Consider the following 23,181-nt stretch of genomic DNA (forward strand, 5'->3'; position numbering starts at 1 on the left):
TGACAATTGTGTTTGGACCACTACTACTGAATACTGCTCCGCTTTTTTAATGAGCTTGTTATTAAGTCACCATGTGTTTAGGTAAAGCACCTTTAGAGAAAGGTGCCAATCATTGATGACATGTAGGGTGCACCCCCTGAGATCGGCTTTGTATCCCCTGGAAGCTTCAGCCACGAAATCACTGGCTCAGCAATCGGCTGGTGAGGGACCACCTCCCCCTCCTTGTCTGAGATCGGCCACTGGGGGACATCCCCCCCCCATCAGTGATCTGGTGCCCCCCCAGACTCAGGAGGCACCAGTTGCCCATGATGTCAATAGTTTTATGTAAGGGATTTTAGATTTGGGCCCCTCTCTCATACTACGCATCTAAAATATCACAAGTAGAGTAACCTAAAATCTGAAGGCATATCAGGTCTTCTCTGGACTCATATTCTTAATCAGTCCAAGCAGAAATGGGATTCTCACAATGAATATGGGACTGCAAGTTTTGGAGATAGCAGAATAGTGTCAGCCATCCCTTATGTTTCTCTATAATTGCATTAGTGCAGTGAAAAGCCGACTTAAGGGGAGTGATTTAATAGTAAGTCTTCATTTATTGTGGGTACTATGGAATGAGCCAGGCTGATGTTGAATATACTGCAATACCAAGATGGAAAAGTGCCATCATACAAAGCACAGCATCACTTCACTGGTTAGTTCTAAGCATACCATTAAAAAGCCAAAACCCCCAACTTAATTTTGTTCATATGCCCATCTCAAACCCCAAGTCCTTCTCCTGATTCTTTCAAGCTGCAAAATCATCAGCCTAATGCATTGCAGCCATTTTTTCTTGGAAACTATTTTCCTCAGAGACAGAAAATTTTATATTATGACTGTACTTATACCCATCAAAAACCTCTAGTAATTCTCACACAATTACTCAAGATGAAGAATCTTTGAAGTTAGTGGAACTTGAGAGCTTGAATTCCCTTCTGTTCAGATACAGGTTTTAGAGTACATTCATTACTGACATGTTGTTAGGAGATACGTTCACAATTTGGAACATAACACACCTCCATTGTTAAGCTCCACAAAATGCCACAAAATGCCCATAATTTTTCCAAGTTAGATGCTCCATTACACAAGAGAGTAGAGCACAACACATGATTTCAACGGAGTTACACTAATGGAAAAGGGTCCTTGTATATGTGATGAAATTACCCCTTTAGTGGTTTAATTGCCCTTTTTAACAATTTAATTGTGTAACAGTGTACACGTTTGGTGGTGTACTTTGTTTTAAATTACTTTTTTATGTAGCAAACTAAAACACATCCCATGTATTTTAGTTTGCTACGTAACAAATTACAGCAATATTTGTCACGTGTACAAGGGCCCCTAGTGTCCTTGCTGACACAACATTTGCCATTAACCAGAGCAATCTGGAGGAAGTGGATAGTTCAGTGAAGAGGAAATGGGCATTTTTCTGCCAGGTGGCTAGTTCAGCTCTAGCTTGGGTTGATGCTAACCAAAAGGTGTGACTCAGGTGGTACAAAAGCAACAACTTGGTAGTCTCAGACGTTTCTCACTACAGATGTGTCCAAATTAAATAAATTAGTTTAAACAATGTGACAGTTGGCACCAAATGATGTTCCTGTTGGCAAACTGAATGAAAATGAGCTGCTTACTCTAGGTTAGGCTTGAGGGCTATAACGTCACTTTGGGAGAAGCCAATGTCTGTGTTACACCTGATTAACTTCTAACAAGAGGACTTCACCCTTCTGGGCTGCTGTGAGCATAACAAAGGGGGAAAAGGGTTACTGGTGCATCAGCCCTAGGTGCAGGCCCAGGAGGGTGTGCTAAAATACCAGCTGCACTGCTGGCTCAGCTGCCAACGTGCCACCAGCAGTGCAGCCACCGATGCTGCAGGGCATTCAAGTGCCCATTACACCAGGGCTGCTGGCTTCAAAAGAACTGCTCCTGGTTTATACTGCTGCGAAGACAGAAAGAATCAGCCCCAGTGAGATCCAAAAATGCATGAGTAAACAGTTGCTATTGTGTTTATATGCATCTCTCAGGAGTCTTAGGAAAAGCAGAACAAGAATGGAAAAGCTCACTTTGTTGACGGGTCATTTTAATTGTGCACCCTGCACTCAGGCACTTACCTGACACAGAAGTACAAAACCACCGGTCCAGACTTCTTGGGGAAGTCATGTTCCAGTACTCTCCGGTCCAGCTGAAGCCAGTTTAAATGTCCCCTAACAAGAGAAGAGAAGAGGCGCTCATTAGAAATAAGAGGCTCCTTGCTACACATGGCAATGGGGGCTGAGGGTGTGAAAAAAGGAACCAACATGTATGATGTATGCTCTTGGCTACTGTATGATCCTTGAGAAATGCACAGAAAACGTTTGACAGAAAGAGGCAATATTATCTTGGCCACATTTCAGCCCAAGTATTTAATAGACAAAAGTTCAATCTGTCAGGGTGAGAGCTGGCAGCGCAGAATGAGAGGACAGACCACCAAAACGATAAGAGCGTCACTTTTTATTAGTTCCCCTGGTGTGGCTCCGTCATTAAAAGTCTGTCAGGATTTTCATTAAAAATCCTGATTGTTAGGAGTTTGTACAATGCCTGTAATATTTCACTCAAAGCCAGACCCAGCCACATAAAGTCTCAGACAGTTTATTTACCACCCTGCATGCCTGGAATAGCCTCCCAGTGCCTGCCAGGCCTTTTTCTTTCCTTTTTCAGAGCGCGCCTGAAAAACACAGCTGTTCCATGAAACGTTCCAGCTCCAATTACCACATGCTGCTCTCTTCTTGCCTAGATGGTACCTGTCTCTGTTTCTTTCTTCTATAATTTATCCATTTGTGCCTTTCCATCCTGAGCCTTCCCAGGCAAGAATTCAGGTCGTTGTCACATTCCTTATATTGTTAGCTGCTGTGTGCATGTGCAGCACTATATAAATACCATTATTTGTATTACAATAGTATCTAGAGCCCCTAAATGAGGTCAAGGCAGCATTGGATTAGATGTCACATAAACTTTTAGGGCCCCACCCAAGTCACTGGCAGTTTTACCAAGGCTCCTCTTGTGTGAGGACTTCACTGATGGAAATTTTGCTATTGATTGCAGTAGGGCCAGGATTTCATCCAGAGGGAGTGGCAGCCTCTACCCTGAAAAAGCTGACAGCCTAAAGATACACGAGGAAAGAGGGATGAAGTGATTTGTGCCTGAACACGCAGCAGACCAGAGCCAAAGCTGGTAACAGAACTCAGGTCCCCCGAATCCCAGCCCATGAGGGCAACTGGATCGACTCTGTTGTAAAAGAAATACTAAATCCTGAAAAATGGCAGCTATTCAGCAATATAGTGGCTGAATGTAGCTGCCAGGCTTGCAGAGTCCCCGCTTTCCTCCTTAGAAAGGTAAAAGCAGTAGTTTTAGCAGGGCTTTTATCTCCTGCATTCAATCTGACGTTCCTGTACCAAACCTTAAAACCCCAAGGACTGGCACAGGGAGGTGGCAAGGGTAGTTCCCACTTTTATAGAAGTGATGCTGGGGATTAAGGTCACCAGCCAACCGGCTGAGAAGGGGACAGACAAAGGTAAATAAATGTTAACATTAAGTTACATACACTTAGGAGCTGAGTAACGGGAAGTAAACAGTGATGCTACAGTGAAATCACCCAAGAAGAGGTAACTGGTAGAAAACACTAGCACTGTGAGAGATACATTTGAGAATCTTAAACTCGCCCACAACTCTGGAGGGCTCCAAACCAGTCTCTGGTCCCATTAAATACTTAATTGCTGTCTGCCCGGGTGCCATGTCTGAGCCCCACTGCCGCAGCTTGCAGTCCTAGCTCTGCTGCTCCTTCTGACTCTGGCCACCTGTCTCCATCTCTCTGCCACCACGAGCCATGCTCCAATGCTGATACTTCTGCTTCCTCCTGCTCCCTGCCACCTTCTAGTAGTTGTAGTGCACATTGCAGTTCATTCCTCCAGGCCCCTGGAGGCTTCTGGGCATTGTAGCTCATGTTACACTATTACAGTAGGTGACATCCAACATCACAGTACTTTATGGCTGCCCGGGCTCAGAAATGCAGTGTGGGACTGGATGCTTGGTGAGCATCACACAAGTACGTCTCCATGCAGCCACGCAGACCAAGGGGAACCATTCTACCTCTGTATCTTGTCTTTGTACAATGCCCTTGACTGTATTATCTGAGCACTTTGAAACTCCTGCGGGGCTCACTTCTGTACTGTTGACAGCTGTGAGTTGAGGATCAGGTACTTGGTGAGTTTGAGAGCGCACAAAACAAGCTGGTGATTGAGGGCCTCTTTGTTCCCACTCTTTCTGCAGGTGGAGGGGACAGAGGGTGGATCAGAGTAGTCACGGGGCCACCTCTGTGGTTGTCTCCTCTCCGCCCCATGCTCTGTGTAAGGGCTCACACAAGCCCCCCTAACCCAGGAAGTCTACTCAGGGCAGAGGAGGTAAAAATTGAAGATCAGCTGCTTTCTCCTGCGCTGTTCTCTTTGCCTCTGTGCCATTTACAGTTGGAAACATCAGCTGAAGTGAATGCTGTATGATTGCCTTGGCCCCACACTGTGACTGCTAAGATGCAGCTGTGTGAAGGATGTTGCCAGCGGAGGCAGAGAGCTGGTAGGGCACAATGGCAAGAACGATCCTTTCTATGTGTACTGGTCCCCTGAGCTACAGATCCTGAAGAAGCCGTGGACTGGGAGACTACACCCTCTGCTTCTTCTACGGCTCCTAAAACTCCACATGCACTTGAGGGAAATTATCCCGGTGACACTGGGTCTTCGGCTCCTTGTCATGGCAAGCTGGTATTATCACATACATGTGATCATCGCATGTGATGCTGTGACAAGTCCTGGTGACACATTTATTCTGGACTTCTGTCATGCTGGGAATGGCTCATTATTTTGCACCTTGCAGAGTCTTTCCAACTGTTTTCGTTTGGCAGCATTTTGCACTGGTGATCTCCATAACTTTCTGATGCTCTGTTGACTTTGACTGGGGTTAGTGGTAATCGCTGAGGGAAGAATGTGACCCTAGGAAGGGGTTTTTCTCCTACTAGTATAAGAGCTGTGAACAAGCCTGTGAAAACCACAAAGAACACTCCAAAGAGTCTTGTTTGGGCTTGTCCCATTTTACAGACAGGAAAGTAGGGCTCAGGGGACCAGATTTAGCAAGGTGCAGATGTTGCCCAGTGTGATTTACAAAAGCACTTAGGCAGGCTCCACATTGAACTCCCACTGAAGTCCAAGCTAGCTAACCTTCCTCTGCACCAGACTGAAGATCATCACTATAACCAGGACAAAGGAGGCAAAGGGGTCACTTGAGTCAGTGATAGCACTGGCATGGTGTGCGGCAGGGTGGGGAGCTGCTCCGGGGCCAGGCTGGGATCTTGCAGTGGTGACGGCATGGTTTGGAGCCAGGGCAGAGCTGTGATCTGCAGCCTAAATGCTCCAGGAAGGGGTGTGCAGGTAGTGGATTATGGCTTTGCCTTGGCTCTGGACCATGATGTCACCGCTGCAAGGAGCCAGGGCAGAGCCGCGATCCACTGCCTGCATGCCCCTGTCCGGAGCATGCAGGCTTCACATTGTGGGTCTGCTCCGGCTTTGTACCATGCTGTCACTGCTGCAAGATCCCTGTCCCAGCCCCTGGCAGCACTGCTGGGGCCGGTCCCCACAAAAACCCCAGCCCTGCACTATCACAGCAGGGCTGCTGCTGGGGTCTCCATGAAAACCAGCCCCAGCCATGTGTGCAGGGGCTGCTGGGAAATGGAGTCCATTGCGGGCCACATCTGGCCCATGGGCTGGACTTTGCCCACCCCTGACTTAGAGTTTGCATACTGATTTTGCCTTCAGTTCTCAGATGACTCTCTCTGCTCATCTTACAGCTATGAGCCAGGCAATGGGGATCTGTGAACTTCATGCAATTTGAGGCTTTTCAAACTTTCCTTCTATAATTATACTCATTTGTTCTGCAAACCCAGCTCAAGTTTCTAAATCTTCCTTTTCCTGTGATTTAGACTTGTGTGGTTTTCCTCAAGGTTAACTTAATTTTGAACATTTTTTTTTTAGCTAAAGGGAAGCCTGAACTGTTATTAGGAATGGAAGTATGTACCAAAAGCCTGGCTATCTCAAGGAGGTCTCCATCTACAGTATATACAAAATGTCCAAGACTTTCCATAGCTGTTAGTAGCTGTAGATGCTTCTATTTTTTGGGTGCCTATATTGAGTAATTTTTAAGGGTCTGAGTTTTAGAAGATGGAGGCTCAGCACCTTCAGAAAAAGGAGGCCCATTTAGATCTGGTCCAAACTGGACACTCAGCACAAAAATAGAGGCATCCAAAATGATTAGTCACTTGTGCATATTTTGACCTTTGCTTGCCCATTTTTCTCACAATTGGACCCTTTTGCCCACGTTGCCTCTCATGTGGGATATTATGAACCCAAGAGCAATGAAATTCATATTGGACTTTAGAAGTCATGGTATACAAGCAGGTTGAAATCAGACAAGATTATGTATTCCTACTTAAACTCATGCTTAAAAACAAGCATACAACCTAAGAGGGCCCGTGGGCAAAGCACTGTCAAAAGCAAGAAGAAGCCAAAGCCAAGAAGACATCGTATCCTTAATCTCTCCTTGTCCAGCTGTGTCTATATGGCTGGGGTTAGTAGTACTGAAAGCAGCTGATGGCATTACACGCTTATGACTACAGTGACAGATGAGGTCAATGTGTTGACAAAGCACTAATCAGCAAGCTGAAAAAATCATGTCTTTATTCAAGGGGAACATACAAGTTTGCCTTGCAGATGCTGTCATTCCCACCAATGGTGGAAAGCCCTAAGGTAGAGAGGACAGCCACTCACTTTAAGTAGTCGCTTACTTTTTTTCTTTTTTGGAAAGACTCATTGATCTGCTAAGGGAAGCAGCTGATCATCATTCTGCTTGTTAGCCTAAGCAACTGTCTCCCATAATTACCTCAAAACAGTAATATATTGTCATTTATGTACCAGTAATAGTACCTTTGTGGTGCTCTAATTATAACTCTATGAGTAATAAAGAAGCGAAAATAGGATGAGAGAAAGTCACTAAGAAGGCAGGAGAACCAGTCAAAATGCTGGTGCATCCAGGGATTTTTAACGTGCTTATGTCTAAGGTACCTAACTGCAAAGAGGACACTGTTGCACCTTCTACAGGGAACTATTATTAACTTACTGCAAACACATAATAGCTCAGCCTATGCAACTGCCGCTTAAAGTGGTTCATCAATGAGGACTTCCCGCTGGTAGGTTGCTGCTTAATTCTTGTGTTTTCCAAGGCACATCCACTCTGACATGTACAAAGCAGCAGCAGCGAACGGTCATTAGCATCTGCTACCTAATACACATGCTCTGTCTAGGGGCCAGTTTCCAGTATCATTACTCTGCACAGCTCTTCACTGAAGAAGCTGTCCCACTGTCCTCAATGGGACAACTGGAGTTACAAGCTATTCATCACAATTAAAGGGATCACAATTAACCCTAGCTGTCTAATAATCTTGATGACTCTTTTCTCACTGACGGGTTGCAGTGAGATCCTCTTGATATTTTCCTGCCTGGAGATGCTTCTCCAGCACAGCTGAACTTAAGAGGCATATAACGGCTTTTGTCTTCATTAACTCCATTGATTTTGCCATTTAAGAATTTACATCCAAGTATTCACATCAGCAATGGTGCAAACCCAACAGGCTGTACCATGACAGCCTGATCATTTTTTTGTTGTTTATAGCCAGGTTGAAGTTAAATTGTTGGATCAATAACAAATGTGTAATTGCTTTTAGCAAACAGAAATTGGCTACATTTACTACATAGGCTGGGTATGGCTTCTGGTTCATTGGTTCAATGCTGTCAATTGTATGCAATAGTTTCTGTTTTCTCTTATCACCCTGTGCAGCAGAAAACAGCATGTCAATGAACACACTGCCTCAAGGTGGATTTGGATATAGACATTTGCTAGTTAGTGTCCAGTTTTCTGATAAGTATATCTACAAGTATTAGTGTTTCTAAAGATATTTGATATCCTTGGATTAATAGTCCGATTCACCTCCCATCTAAACCAGCTCCTGTTGTTTTCTTTGAGTAAGGATTAAATATGGATTATTCTAGCTTCCATCAACTATTATAGGAAAAAAAACCACATTAAAATTAACCTTCCCTTAACCTTCCCACATTAAAATTAACTTTCCCTTTAATGGAAATACCTTTGGGAGGAAGCATAAGGCCCCGGCATTCATTGTAATGTAGGAACTGCTAAAATGGATCAGTACTTCGTTACAGAGATGCATCACAGTCCATTGGAGAAGCTGCTAAACTGAGATCGAGTCATCTGGGCCTATTCTTGGCTCTACTACTGATTTGCTGAGTGACGTTGCACAAGTCGGCCCACATTTCTGGTTTTCTGTTTCCCTCCTATAATTTGTATTGCTCAGTTAGACTTTAGATTTTGGCGAAGAAGCCATTTCTTACCATGTGATTTATAGCACAGTCTCTAGCAGTGCTGTCACATAAATAACAGCAGGTTAGTCCCCAGATCCAGCTCTGACACTGGTCAGGACTGGATGGCTGAGATGATTTCTTCCTAGAGGGTTGGGTTATGCCCAGATGCTCAAGCAGCGATCCTTTACACATTTTTATCCTACATAACTTAGCTGAAGAGGCTTTGACTGCTTTGCTGGATCAGCTCTGCAAAGAGAGTGCAGGCTTCATCCAGAGTCCAGTGGTATCAATGGCCCTGCAAGAAAGAAAAGGGGAACAGCAGGGAAGGAAGAAATTAACCCAGGGCTTGCAAGGCAGACGGTGAATGATCCCTGATCCTGAGCACAAGGTGGAGCAGACCTGTTTACAGCCTTGACATGGGCACATCCCTGGGGAGGTGAAGAGAAGTTGAATTTCAGCCACTGCAAAACTGATTTTACTTCCACAAATTTCCAAATTGATGGCAGAAGGAAGAAGGGATAGTGAAGATTCATAATTGGATGAGTTAAAATTGCTCCATTTCCCCACGTCTTAATCATAAGGCCACCATTCCTCTCCAATCAGGCTAATTCCTAATTCTCTGGATTTATACAGGGGTTGGGAATTTGGCCCCACGCATCCACCCTGCCATACAGAGGTCACCATTTGACCTGTGGCCCCTCAGTTCATTGCTAACGCTATAACGCATTCCTATGATCATTAAAATAAGACACGTTACTCTTTCCCCCATAACAGTCTCACAAGCTAATTTTAGTCATGCTGAATGCAGTAATGGCCCTATATTATCACAAGAAGCTATTAAGTCGCCAACGCAAAGGTTGTTCCTATTGATTTTCTTCTCAGGTTGTCATGATACAGTGCACTAATGAATGGAAATCCCCAGTCCCAATCATTTTTAAATAAATTACTCTCATAGAGCTTTTACTCTTAAATTGAAGAATTGATTTAATACTTCAGTGGGTTTTTTCTTTTTCCAAACTTGCAGCTAAGCCAAGCTCAGAATATATTTATGAACGAGACCTGTTCTGTCTTAGCTGGTGTATACAAGTTCCACTCAAGGACGCGAGCACCCAGAGTCAGAGGTATTGCATCTGTGAGGAAAACTAGATAAATCTCTTGCCGTAGTGTCACAGAAATGTTCTGAATTAAATCGTTCCTATTAGTATTCCAGAAGCTGCCTAAAGTCCCCAACCAATGCCACTACCCTATTGTGCAAAGCGCTTTACAGACGTGTAGTGAAAGACAGACCCTCCTATCCTTTTCCTATTATTAATAGTGTAGGGAAGAAATGTTATTTTAAAAGCTGATCCTCATTTTAGAGGTGGAACATGCAAGTACAGGGAGATTGAAGGACTTGCCAAAAGGCAAACAGAAAGTCTGTGGAAGAGTGAAGAATTGATCCCAGACTTTCCAGGTCCCGGTCTAATGCCTTAACTACTTTGTTGGATGTGTTCAACTGCGTAAAATAGTTCCTATATTTCACAGGTTGTGTCACATATGGACAAAATTCTGTTGAAGATGATGATGGGAAAATATGTTATGTGATAATTTCGGTAGTCGTCCAAAAGCCTCACTTAAATTATCTGGGATTTTCTGAGGGACAGGGAGTGGCCTACTGATTAGGTTAGGATCTCAGTACATCAGTCTCTATTGGGGATCAAACAGACCATCCCACTTGCATGTCAGACACTCCAAAAGTTTCTACCCAGGAGAACTTTTACAATCTATTCTCCAATGCCTGATGAAGGGTGTTTGTGCCTGAAAGCTTGCAATTAAAGAATTTTTTTTTGCAAAAATCTTGTTGGTCTAATAAAAGATATCACCTCTGCCACGAGTCCTGATTGCCTTTTCCTCTAGACCAATACGGCTGCAATCTGGATACCAAAAGTTTCAAGCATTTTGACCTTTTATCAGTTTCTTGCATTTCTCTACCCTAGAGCTTTATTCCCACGTGGTTTTTGTTAAGCTGCTTTTCCCAGGGCGTCTGAAGTTAATGCCCCTTCTGGAACTAAATATGGTCACTAGCACATCATCTTTCTCACCTCTCCATGCTCACAATGCTTTTTATTTTTCCACCTTCTTGGGTATATGATGTGACTCCACTTTCTTGTAGGGCTGGCTGCATGCCAATGGGCTTGCCGGGCATTTTCCTTTGTAACTAGTGTCACTATGCTGAGAACAAATGGAAACAGCTGGGCCTCTGGCTCCGTTTCACCCTCAGGGAGCGTGCACAGAGTGCCTCACCGCCTCGGATCCCAGCCGGAGCTCCCCTCAGCATGACATGCTGAGAGAAAACACCCAGGGAACAGGGCTCTCCTTTTGCCACAGTAACTTTCCATCTACAAACCTGTCCAAGGCTGAGGAGGCTCCCTGTCGGCTGTGCACTCTGGGTCCTCTCCTAGGCAGTCCCATCTTGCACGTGTACCACTTTAAGCATGAACATCCCATTGCTAGTCAAGCCATTTGGTTTCCAATGCAAGCTAGACAGCTGTGCTCTACGAGGGCTCCTTCTCTTATAATGGAGAGGTGGCTTGGGCAGGGGGACAGGCTAGAAGATGGCAGATCTGTACTGTGCTATGTACCCACCTCAGTGCACCTACATGAATGTGTATGTGTATGCTTATGTTATGTGTGTGTACACTATCTTCCCCCTGTATCATTTAATAAAAAATTTGTGTTGCTCACTTTTTAGCATTTCACCTGGGATGGTGAAATTGGGTTGGTCAGTGGTAATAGGCTTGCCAACCCCAAGCCATGCTATTGGCAAAAAAAAATCATGACATTATATATAATCCATGTACCTTTTTATTATTTTTCTCGTGGTAAAACCTAGGGGGTTTCTCAATCAGAAATCAGGTTTGCGCTTATCTACATACAGACACATACCCAAGACACAGTCTCTTCCCCGAGGCCTTTACAATCTAATTCTGCAGAAAACACGGAGGTGCTGGAGGGAGGCAGGGAATACAAGCTAACAAGGAGATAATATGCTAAGCAGTGGTTATGGCCTCTCTCTGACTACCTAGTGGGTGTGTCTACATGTGCACATTTACTGCCCAGTAACCAAAATGACTGCATAGTACAGGCACGCATCTACATGGGCATGCCCATACTGCACAGTAAATATGGTGACTTATGCTGACTTCAGCATCACGCAGGTATCAAATTCATGCCCAATTAGTTATTGTGCAGTAATGCACGTGTAGACACCTTACTGCACAGTAACACTGAGTCTGTGGACTGACTTGGGACTAACTTGAGTCCCAAATCAGTCCACACATAGTGTTAATGCGCTTTAACGCCTGCATGTGTAGACGTTGGCCTATTCCCACTTACTGCACAGTAATTTACTGCACAGTAAATTTAAGTCGGTGTAAATGCATGTGTAGACAAACCCAGTGTGAAGTATTTATTTGCTTTCTGGCTTATGAAGCTTAAGAGCTCTTGTTTTCGAGTTGTGTCCAAAATTACATGGGCTGCAAACCTCCTTTCCTTAAAACGAAAGGTGAGATTTTGATGTAACCACAGAGGTTGTGGAAAATAAAACACCACACTAATGACAGCTGACAGCTGCGAGGAGTCTGCTACATGTGCCAGTTCTCCAGCACCATCACAAAATGTCACAGAACTGCTGGGGAAGGCCAAATCCCAACATCCCTGTTTTACACAAAATGTTATTATTCACAAACGTCTGGACTTAATATTAAATTTTGGAGCTCTTCATCTCTTCCCCCTCCCCTTTTCCTTTATCTGGGACCTAACGGTTCTTGAAATTACCCAGTGTAATTTGAAAAAGATGTTTCTCTGTCCCTCTATTCATTTGTCATTAGCATTAAACCTGCCTGAGAGCACAATCCTGTTAACATGTTAATTATACCGTTCTGCCATACCAGTAACGATTGTGAAGTGGCAACTGGATTTGAAGACCAAGACAGCATAAGATGACCTTCTGCCAATGTCAAAGACAAGGGCTCTGTCAACATCTGACTAGGAAGGGACTGCTCATGTCTCCTCGCATCTCGGACAACAGTTAACTCACAGTAAGCGACACCCAACCTTGTATAAAAGGGCTAGTAATGAGAATAATGCACATGCTACCTTAGTCTCACATTAGCCCCATGTCCCACCAGGCCTGGGCTAGGGACATAAATGGTGCACAGGCCTATGTGTTGGCCCTTCTGCCTGGAAGGTGGGCAGGCAGGCTTTTTATGCTTCCAAGTGCTTTCCGCCATGGCACTTACGTTTCATCCGTGAATGCAATGCCAAAGTATTCTTTCTCCTTCAGGTTGAAATGAGATGCCACCAGGTCAAGCAGCTCCTTGGCCAAAAGCTTTGGCTGGAAAACAAGAAGAAAAAACAATTAACAGTGGGGTCAGGTCTCATATACTTCTTTTACTTCTTCAATATAAATCTATAGTATAAAATAGGATTATCATAGAAGGATAAGAGAGTGGGCAAGGCAAGTCTGAAGAATATACAGCCGATGGCAGACACAGCTGATAATCTGTCCACAGAGAAGTTGTGAAGAGGATGGGATTAACTATTTTCATTGGTCAAGGATAGATCCTTATGGCACTTATCAAAGTCACTGCAGCTTGGAGATTTAGCTTAAATATTACGGAAAACATAAAAACATGGACAATTGAAAAATCTCTACAGAAGCCTAGAGAATCTCCATTCCCGGTGGTGTTCCTGGTCAGACTTCCAGCCATAAGACCTTAAGACTTGCCCTGCTTCTTCCCTTATCTCTCTATGATAATCTTAGTACTGCAGCGGTGGGAGTTTTAGACAAAAAAGTCAGTGCTAGACAGAACCATATAGTGAACAAGGCCTTTCCTATGATTAAGAGGGTGGTCCTTTTATTGAGCCAGGGTTGCCTTGTGCATGCCCTGTGGAGACCCTGTAAGCTTTGAGTTTGATGCTGCTGCAAAGGGTACTTGGTAAGTGGGCTTCAGTTGCTGCTCTTTCTTTTCAGGAGCCTAAACCCTGTGACACATGGCCACATGAGATTCTTCCATCCTAAGTGCAGGACTTTGCATTTGTCCTTGTTGAACCTCATGAGATTCCTTTTGGCCCAATGCTCCAATATGTCTAGGTCACTCTGAATCCTAGCCCTACCCTCCAGCGTATCTACTGCTCCTCCCAGCTTGGTGTCATCTGCAGACTTGCTTAGGGTGCGCTCTATGCCATCTTCCAAGTCATTGATGAAGACATTGAACAAAACTGGCCCCAGGACAAACCCCTGGAGCACTCCACTTGATACCAGCTGCCAACTAGACATCGAGCCATTGATTTGCTGAGCCTGATGCTCCAGCCAGTTTTCTATCTACCTTACAGCCCAGTTCATCCAGCCCATACTTCTTTAGCTTGTCTGCAAGAATGCTGTAGGAGACCATATCAAAAGCCTTGCTAAATCAAGGTATACCACACCCATCGGTCTCCTCGCATCCACAGAGCCAGTCACCTTGTCATAGAAGACAATCAGGTTGGTCAGGCATGATGTGCCCTTGGTGAGCCCGTGCTGACTGTTCCTAATCACCTTCTTCTCCTCCAAGTGCTCAGAAATGGATTTCTTGAGGATCCACATTAAATGCAACCATGTTAGTTATTCCTTAACTCCTGCCCAAAATCCAGGACCATCACCTCATCCTCCTAACTTTTTACTTCCATTCACTACCACCTGGCACCAGTGAGGCAGATGGCACTCAGCAACACTTGTTTTTATGTTAACCTGTGCACATTTAATGCTACCTCACCCTCTTACCCACCTAGTTTGCCTGTTTCATCCACCTGTTACATCCTAACTGACACCTGGATAACAAAGGATTATTTTGTTATTTGTCTATGCAGCACCTGACACTGTGCGGCCCTGATTCTTGATTGTGGTACCTAGGCATGCAAGGAGAGAAACAACAACTGTTATCATGTTTAGACCCTGCTGCCACTGGAACAGTTTGTTCCTAACGTTTGAACAAAGCCTGAGCCACTGGATCGGAAGGATATCTTAGTGGATAGGAAATTAAAGTGAGTCTCAAGAGACCCAAGCTTAGTTTCTGAATCAGATTTCTTATGCAGGACCTTGGCCAAGTCACTCAGAGCATCTACGTCTACACCAGGGGTCGGCAAGGTTTTTGGGCAGAGTGCCAAAAACAACCGTAACCTCGACTTGTAAGATGATGGCATGCCAGGGGCAGACAGCAGGGAAACCACAAGGAGCTCAATTCTTGTTGTGGCAGCGCAGCCTCAGCCCCTTCTCTGCTGTCCACCTCGAGGCATGCGTGATCCCACCACCAGCAATGAGCCGGACTAGGGCTCTGCAGACCCAGTGCAGCCACTTGCAGCCTCCTGGCTGCCTGCTACAGCCAGCCTGACCTCTGGGCAGGCCCTTGCCACCCACCATGGAGCCTGGGCTGCTCACAGCAGGCGAAGGGGAAGCAGCAAGCAGCTGTGATGGGAAGACTGCAAGCAGGGTTGGCGGAGCCCGGCCTGACTTGTTGCTGGTGGTGGATGCACATGTACCCCAAGGTGGATGATGGAAAGGGGCTGGGGTGGCACTGCCACAACAAACATCAGGCCCCTCATGGCTTCCCTGCCATCTATCCTGAGGTGCACGAGCCAAGCAAAATGCCTTCATGTGCATGCATGCTAGCAGTTGCCGACCCATGGTATATACCACTTACACACCACACTCAGGCCTGACACCAGGAAGCACAGCATCCGCCCCATGTGTCCCTCCTCAGCTTGCAGCAACACCCCCAAAATGGGGCAACATATTTGCTTTAGAGCCACTGGGACCTCATGCCTTTGCCTTGGGTGTTTGTACTGATACGTGGCCAGGGCTGCTCTAAAGCAGCAACCTAACTTCATTTTCAGCAGTGGGAACTTGTATAGTGGCTGTCCTCGGTGGCCATGCTCCTGGGAACAGCACTGAAGTGATGCAGGAGAGCTCTTCATCTCCTTGCTTTCCAGCTGGTAAAGGAAGCCCATGATTCCTTACTTCATGGGGATCTTGTGAGGATAAAATCCATTACGACTGTGAGATGGTTGGACATTATGAGGACAAGGACAAAAGAGTACCAAATATGTCACCAGGCTGGCCCCGTGGTTGCAGAAATAGCTGGCCAGAGTTGCATAAGTGGCACAATTTCATCTCATTGAGTTCCAGTCCTGCGAGCCCCATATCACCATCTTCTCCTGCTCACGTTTAAAAACTAGATTATTTCCATTCCTGTCTGGGCACGAGGGTTTGTGGAGAGCAGTGCTGCAAGCTGCATTCAACCAGCCATCATTAAGAGGCAGGGGGACATAGGGAGAGGGAGAGCGCTTTTGTGTTTCCAAATAAATCAGTTCTGACCTTACAAACCACGCACACAATGACAGCATCGTCTGAGCAGCCGTGGCCACTGACAGAGGCTAGGTGCACTCGGTCTCGCAACAATGGCATACATTGCGGCATTGTGCCCTGCAACTGGCACAGCCTGGTAAGAGCTGCTGTGCTGTGATTCAGATGTTGACAAATGAGCAATTATGTTGGAGGGTGGGGAAGCCAGACACCAGACTCAGCACCCGGCTGCACTCATTTAGGGGGGGAGGAACATGTATGACATGTTGCAGGGTAACAAGAAGCCCCTTCTTGCCTGCACCCCCCATTTTGTGCACTTCTTTTTCCTTCTAAGTATTGGCAGAGACCTAGCACACTCATTGCATGGGTGTGGCAAGGCTCAGAGCAAGCCAGAAAACTGTAGGAAAAACCTACAAACTACGTCTACATATCAATTAAGCTCAGTGTCACTAAAGAAAACAAAAGAACTAAAATATTGACTTCAAAGATTGTAAATATCTCCTGGTGCTAACCTAACTCACTTACTGTCCCCAGTAGCCTTTGATCCTCGCTACCTCACATTGCCTTTTTATATATTTCTCACAGTGCATTTTTATACTTATATTTTATCTGTCTCATCTTTACCATGGTATTTTGTATTTCATATTTTATACTTTTAAACCCTTAAAGAATGTACGCCCTGTAGAATGAAGTTACACCCTGGACCATTGTTAAAAATACTGCACTGAAATTATAATTGTAAAGTGATAAAATCTGCTATACTGGGCTGGTCCCCCTTGAGTGAATGCCAGTATGTATAATGAATCAGTAGATAACTGAAGACAAAGCAAGAGCCTCTGGTTGTTAATTGACAATAACCTAGCCAGAGAAACTTAGCATTACAAAACTCTACTCTATAAGCCTTTTTAGGCTAATCAAGCCAAGGAACCGATTCCTGGAACTGAGCACCCACCCTATTGACTATTCCTGTAACCCATAACAATACAGCCATTAAGTCAATAAGTCAAGGGTGGACTCCCGAAACTTCAGGTACCAGCGGGCAGAGACCCCTGTGACTATGCACTACTCAAGACCCACGTGGGACAGCGACCTCCAGATTGGGCAGCCAAGATGATGCTGAGGAATCACACAAGTCTGCCAGAAAGGGATAAAAGGCAGTGAAGCATGACCCTCAGTAGTGCCCTCTCATCCAGCACCTGACCGACCGAGACAGAAGGACAAGCAGGTGACCCCCTTCTGGAGAAGATGTCACCTTGAAGGAAGCTGACCATCGACAGCAGGCTCCAGGGCCTTGGACAGGGAGATATACTAACACCAGTGCTCTCACAATCACTACAACAGCTACTATACACTGTGCTACATGGGTTTGAATGACGTGGGCTTGAATGAGTGAGTGTATGTGTGTGTATGTGTTAAGGTGACCAGTACTCCTCATAACTCAAAGTTTGCATTTATGATTTTATTGGTAACTTCACATCCCATACAATAAATGAGAATTCATTATGATCCTGTGAGTTGGTCCTTTGTAGCCAACAGCACCATGTTCCAACCTCTCAGGCAGAGCTGGAGGCTTCAGCTTCATATGTCACTAGGACGAGGGAATAAAAAGGAGAAGGAAATAAAAGACAAGGAATGGGCATGACTGCCGATCCCTCAAGAGGCTGGCTGCTGCCTGCCTTCAGTACAACAGTATCCCACAGGGGCAGGTCTCTAGTGAGTATTAGGTCCCAAGAGCAGCACCCATTCTCCTCACACAGCTGCGACATACAAAGCATTTGCTCACTGCTGCTGTGGCGCAGGGACATCTGATGGATACAGCATGTGAAGTCACCCTCTGAGGATGCACCAGTGCGTAAGTGCCTTGCATGCTACTCCGTACAGTCTGCATTCGTCCAACAAAAGACATCCTTGGCTAAAGCAGTTTCTTGTCTGACTGCTGCCTGCAACATGGGAAGCAGGGTGGGCTAAGGATCCTTGCCTCCAGTATGTGGGCAGGCCTCTCGAAAAGTCTGTGGCATCAGATAAGAGGGGATAGCCCATGCCCAGTGAGATAAGGGGAAAGAAGAGTAGGCACAGAGCCAGTGGTAGCTCTGCACCAGGTAAGTCACTGACCCAGCCTCCTTGAAGAGGCTTAAGACTGTGATGTTAAGTCCTGTTGGTCCCCTTCAAGATTGTGTCCCACTGCCATCCTAAGCTGTGCGTCGGCTGCACAGGTTAGCGGCACATTTTAATTCATTATTAATTTCTGGGCTTAATTTTCCACAGGGATATTTGTTTTGTATTAATAAAACCCTCAGACACGTGGCGGAAGATGTGGCTACTCTGATAGCACGGGGGAAGCTGCCATGAATGTTGGTGGCACTGGGTTCAAAAAGGCAACCTGAAGACTGGTTTGTGGGGTGAGGGATGGTGGTGCCAGTGCTGTTCTTCCAGCATTGCTTTCCACATCACACCTATTTATAAGGCCAGGACAAAGACAATGCACACTAAGCAAAGAAAAAGCTTTGACTGCTCACTACTATATAGAAATTACCCTGACCCAGAACCTGGTCCCAGCTCAGCCTGAGCTGGAGGAGGGGAAAAAAATCCTTCCTCCCCAGCTGGGATGGAACAGCTTTCATTTGGCACCAGTGCTCCCAGTCCAGGTGTGGAAGAGCTGTGGGATCCAACATGTGTACTGATGTCCCAATAACCAACTATTCCCAGCTACTCTGCATCCTGTCCCCAAGTCCCTTCTGCATGGCAGTATGCTGTGAGCTGGATTTCCATTTGTCTTCCCCACTTCTTCCCCCTGCAGCGGCACACGAGATTTGCTCTGGATGCATTGCACATAGGGCCGTTAGCACCTGTGACAGTCACAGCTCTGTAGAGCACAAAAGCGTGGCACCTAGATGCCGTGGTGAGGGTCTCATTAGAAACAAAGCGACTAGACAGACAGAATGGCATGAATACGTCATTCAAGGGAATTCTGACAAGCTAATATAATGGTAACCTCCTCTGGAAATTCAAACCAGATCTGGCAGCGCAGAGCAATTCTAGCTTTTCCTTCTGCCCCTTGGGAAAGGAGAGCAGATGGGAATTCATTAGGGACTGCCTCCTTATTAACACAATAACCCAAACGCCCCTCAGCATGCTCTGGGCAATGTCAGAGGGGTTTATTTGAAATGCTGTTTAATGCGCTGCAGCAGCAAAGCATCTCTGCCTCGATAGCAAGGAACAAAATGAACACGTGGCTGGGGCTGGGCTTTAACCAGGGTTCCTGCAGCCTGGGAGCAATCAACCCCCTACACAGCTTGTGTGCTGGGGAAATGCTGCTTAGATGCAACTAAGCAAAATCCAGAGGCAGGCAGGGACCTACTCATCTTACTAATTATAAGGGGGAACATGCTGGTAAGGAGCTGTAAACCAGGGAGGGACAGAATAAGCAATGAGCTAGATGGAACAACCCTGCACTGTCCGAGTGTGGGGAGCCAAGAAGTCTTTTCCATCTTTCTGCTCCAATCTGCAGAGACAGCGAGCGTGACTCTCATGGACTTTGGCTGCAGGCGTGGATGCTTAGCTCTTCTGAAAAACAAAATGTAATGTCTGTAGACCAAATCCTGAAGTCTTGACTCGTTTCTTCATTCTCAGGCGATATTCCTGTTGGACTAGCATAAAATGCAAAGACAGGATAGAGGGATTTTATGTCAAGGGTCATAAAAAAAGGTCATCTTGAATGTAAAAAAAAAAAAAGGAAATTATTGGTCTCTATTTGGAGATGCCTAATGCCTACATCTCCTTTTGCTTTGAAGGACTAGTAAATACAGCACAATATGATGTGTAGATGATCACAGAATTGCCAAGATAATTCTTCTATTCGCAAAGCTGGCTTGATCGGAGCATTTTCAGCTCATATAAAGAAATGTCAATTGGTCGGACACTGAATCCCCTGATAATATCCCCAGTGCCCTGGCTAGAGCTGGTGTATGTGCTAGTGAGAACAGCGGGAATAGATCTTTCATGCAGAGGTGAACTATATGTGTTTTAGGGTCCATTTTAAAGTCAAATTTGTCAAAAATGATGAATTAACTTCACTGAGCGATGCATCCTTCTGTATGGTGCCTTTATCTATGGATGATAATATAATACAGGTGTCTCTTTTTAACTGGATGTGAAGGTGACTTAGTCATGTAAAAAACAGTTACAGAAGGACAAGACAAATGTAAAAGGACAAGGGAGCAGAAACAACACTATTGTGCCATAAAGGGGGAAGTGTGGGGGAATACCCATCATACTCAAGTTTGGAAGGAAGGAATCATGCTCCTCTTTGCTCCCTTTTGCTTTAGAGATGGTCAAAAAATAGGGCAAAATAAAAGAAAACATTTTATAAAGGATAGACATATTTTTGGTCCACAAGTTTCCAAGGGGAATGAGTCTTCTCTTGCTCAACACTGAGAACATTTCCAAGTGTTGTTTATTTCTCTCAGTTTTCCCTCCCCTCATCTCCTTTGTTCTTTTTTAAATCTTTTTTATTTCTATTTTGTTGCTGAAAAGTAGAGGTAAAAAAAGGGGAGAAGAGGGGCACTAAAACGGGGCCAAAAGCAGAATGAGGGCAAAACAGTTAATTCTCCATCTTCACTGAACATATGGACGCATTACAAAATTGGAAGTTTCCAATCTTTTCCAATTTTTTTTTCAATTAAAAGAATAAAAAATGAATCTGAAAAAAACATTGTCCAGTTCTATTGGTAACACTTGCATTAAAGTTAATGTGATGCTCATAACCGGGGACAGGACAGCAACCCTGGAGAGCATGGTCCTCTTGCCTCAGAAGAGTTGCATTACAGGATGCAAAAGTGCACGGCCCCCCATCTACCCTACAAGCTTATCTCAGATCCATCCTAAGAGAAATCATGTCCAGCCAGGGAAGAGAGTAGTTTCTTGCCTTTTATGCCAGAAAGACATCTTAGTGGGCACAACTGGAAGCTGTTATTTGAGCCTGCAATTTTACAGGCCAGATTGAGGTCTGGGTTAAAACCAGAGCCTGGTTTACTTTGAAAATCAGGAAAAGGTTACATGAATTATTCTTCACCTGGCAGAGAAACAGGATTCTTGGTATTAAAGCTATGTCATGCTCGGCATAAATAAAAGGCAATATTAGCTGAGAAATTCCATGGTCATGCGTTTTCCCCGTGGAAAAAACATCAGCCAACTTCTGGCAAGGAAACTTGCTTCTCAGTGTGGGTTTTCCCATTAAGTTTAGAAAGAGCTGAATTTGAGAGATTATTCCTCCACAGTCCAGCGGTGCCATGAATAAGGAACAGATGGCACCGTGTTAGAAGTTGTCTGCATGCATCCATCAATGCAGATGCACACAGAATATATCTTTTGTTTTATCAACTGTCATATAAACCTATCCAAAACCATCGCAAGCCCTGCACTTCCCCAGCTCTCAGCAGCGGGTAGACAGACAAACTCTGAAAAATCTGGGAAGCAGGCAGTTTAATATTTTATGATGTTTTAACATATAAACCAGACACATGGCAGTCACACAAACCTAGGAGAGGCTGAACACATCTAATCAGGCTGCACTAAACTCAACTCTTCCCTGTTTAGAAATCCAAGGCTCACTTTTGGCTAAAGTGTCATGTTTGGGCACTCCTGAAGTCAAATTTCCCAAAAACCAAAGGGGAAGGGGTGGTGGACAGCTCTTTGTATTTCTCTATCTGAGATGCAAGAGATTTGCAACCTGGGCATGCAGCAGTGCTGGTCCATGGAGTGGGGAAGTGATGCAGATAAGAAAGCAATTTGCATTAATATAGAACGATTCTTCCCCAAACTATCCTTAAAGCAGCACCAACAGACACACAGCAAACACCTTGCCATGCTCTTTGGCTGGACGAAGGCTCCCCAAAACATTAGTCCATTGAGAGAGGCGTTGGATGAAAATAAAAGTGCCAAAGGGGAGTTCCCACACAATTCCCCTTCTCCTTTTGACTGCATTTCCCTGAGGAAGCGAAGTTGCCACTGTTTGCAGTAAAAACCAGCTATTTATACTACGGTGTATTCGGAATGAGCATCTAAATCATAAGTGCAGCGCCCTGACTCCATAGTGCGGAGTGGATAGCTCTGCTTCTCAACCAGGGTGCTGTGAAGTGCCCCGAGACACTTTCAGGGGTGACACAGGATGCTTACCGCGGTTAGGGCTGCACGCACGATTCACAAGAAGCACCCGAGAATCCATAGCCTAAAAGACAAATTCTGACCTGTTTTGGTCTTTTTTAACTCTTTCCAACAGAAAACATTCTGTATTATTTTTCCATAGTCAATGAGGAAATTAAAACTAAGAACTGGCATTTTCCAAGGGGTGCCTTGAGCCTAACAAGCGGTACCGCCAGTCTAAAAACGTAGACAACCACTGGTGTATAGGAATGCCAAGACAGACAGCACTGGAAATGAAACACCAGACCTTTGAACTCCCTGCATATAGGCTGGAAAAACACATTATTCAGTGGTAGGCTCTTATCTACTAGAGGCCAGCAGCACACACATATACCCACATGCATTAGTCAGTACATTACACCATGATTGCTTATGTCCTATAATTTTTCTTGCTTCCATGGGCTCTGTGCATAAAATACTGAGCTGTCAGCCATTTACCATTCCTTTCTCGTCAATTTGGTTCTGCCAACAGATCAGGCACCAATTGTTTAACCCATTTTGTGCACTTTGAAGAAAAAGAAAATATCAAATTGCTCAGTACGAATGTTATGTAAATATCAAATAATGGTCCTTTCAGCTATCTTTGTGTCTGAATGCAGGGCAAGAACGCTGCTCCAATCCACTCATGCTGAAGATTAGACGGGGGGGAGGGGAGATGCCTTAGGGTTTTGAGGCTTGAATTTCCCTTTCTGGGAGAGATCCGCCATTCTTTAATTCCGTATTAACGGGTCAATATAGGAAGCCTAATCCAAACAGACTGAGAGGTACTTATGTGAAAAATTGTTCACTGAAATGCAAAATGTCTGCAGACACAAGGTCTGATTTTTTTTTTTTTTTTTTTTTGTGTCATGAAACAGCCGAACGCTGCCGCCGTTATGGGCAAGCGACTGGAGTATGATAAACAGCGGTACTTGCAGCTCCACTTTCAGAGAGTTGGCGTTTGACTCAACAAATCAGCGCACCTCATTTATGTAGCAAAATGAAACCAACTTGCCTCCAGCAAAACAGGGAGCAGGAGGAAGTAAAACTGACTTTCTCGAAAAGTCAGTGATTGCAGGATGCATGTCATAGGCAGGCAAGGGTCTTTGGGTAGATGTGATATCTTTTATTAGGCCA

At 45.0% G+C, this 23,181-nt stretch overlaps 1 protein-coding gene across 6 annotated transcripts in view; it reads right to left on the reverse strand.

The window, feature by feature from the left end:
* Positions 1-23,181, reverse strand: part of FRMD4A (FERM domain containing 4A) — a 283,978-nt gene that overhangs the window by 111,009 nt on the left and 149,788 nt on the right. For all 6 annotated transcript variants that reach the window (XM_019487548.2, XM_019487547.2, XM_014607558.3 and 3 more), the window contains exons 3-4: positions 12,764-12,858; positions 2,142-2,234 (exon numbers count right to left, since the gene is read on the reverse strand). In XM_019487548.2, coding sequence (XP_019343093.1) covers positions 2,142-2,234; positions 12,764-12,858 — 188 coding nt within the window. The remainder of the gene's footprint in view (positions 1-2,141; positions 2,235-12,763; positions 12,859-23,181) is intronic.

This window comes from Alligator mississippiensis, chromosome 4 (assembly GCF_030867095.1).
Source record: "Alligator mississippiensis isolate rAllMis1 chromosome 4, rAllMis1, whole genome shotgun sequence".
In the NCBI taxonomy this organism is placed as follows: domain Eukaryota; kingdom Metazoa; phylum Chordata; order Crocodylia; family Alligatoridae; genus Alligator; species Alligator mississippiensis.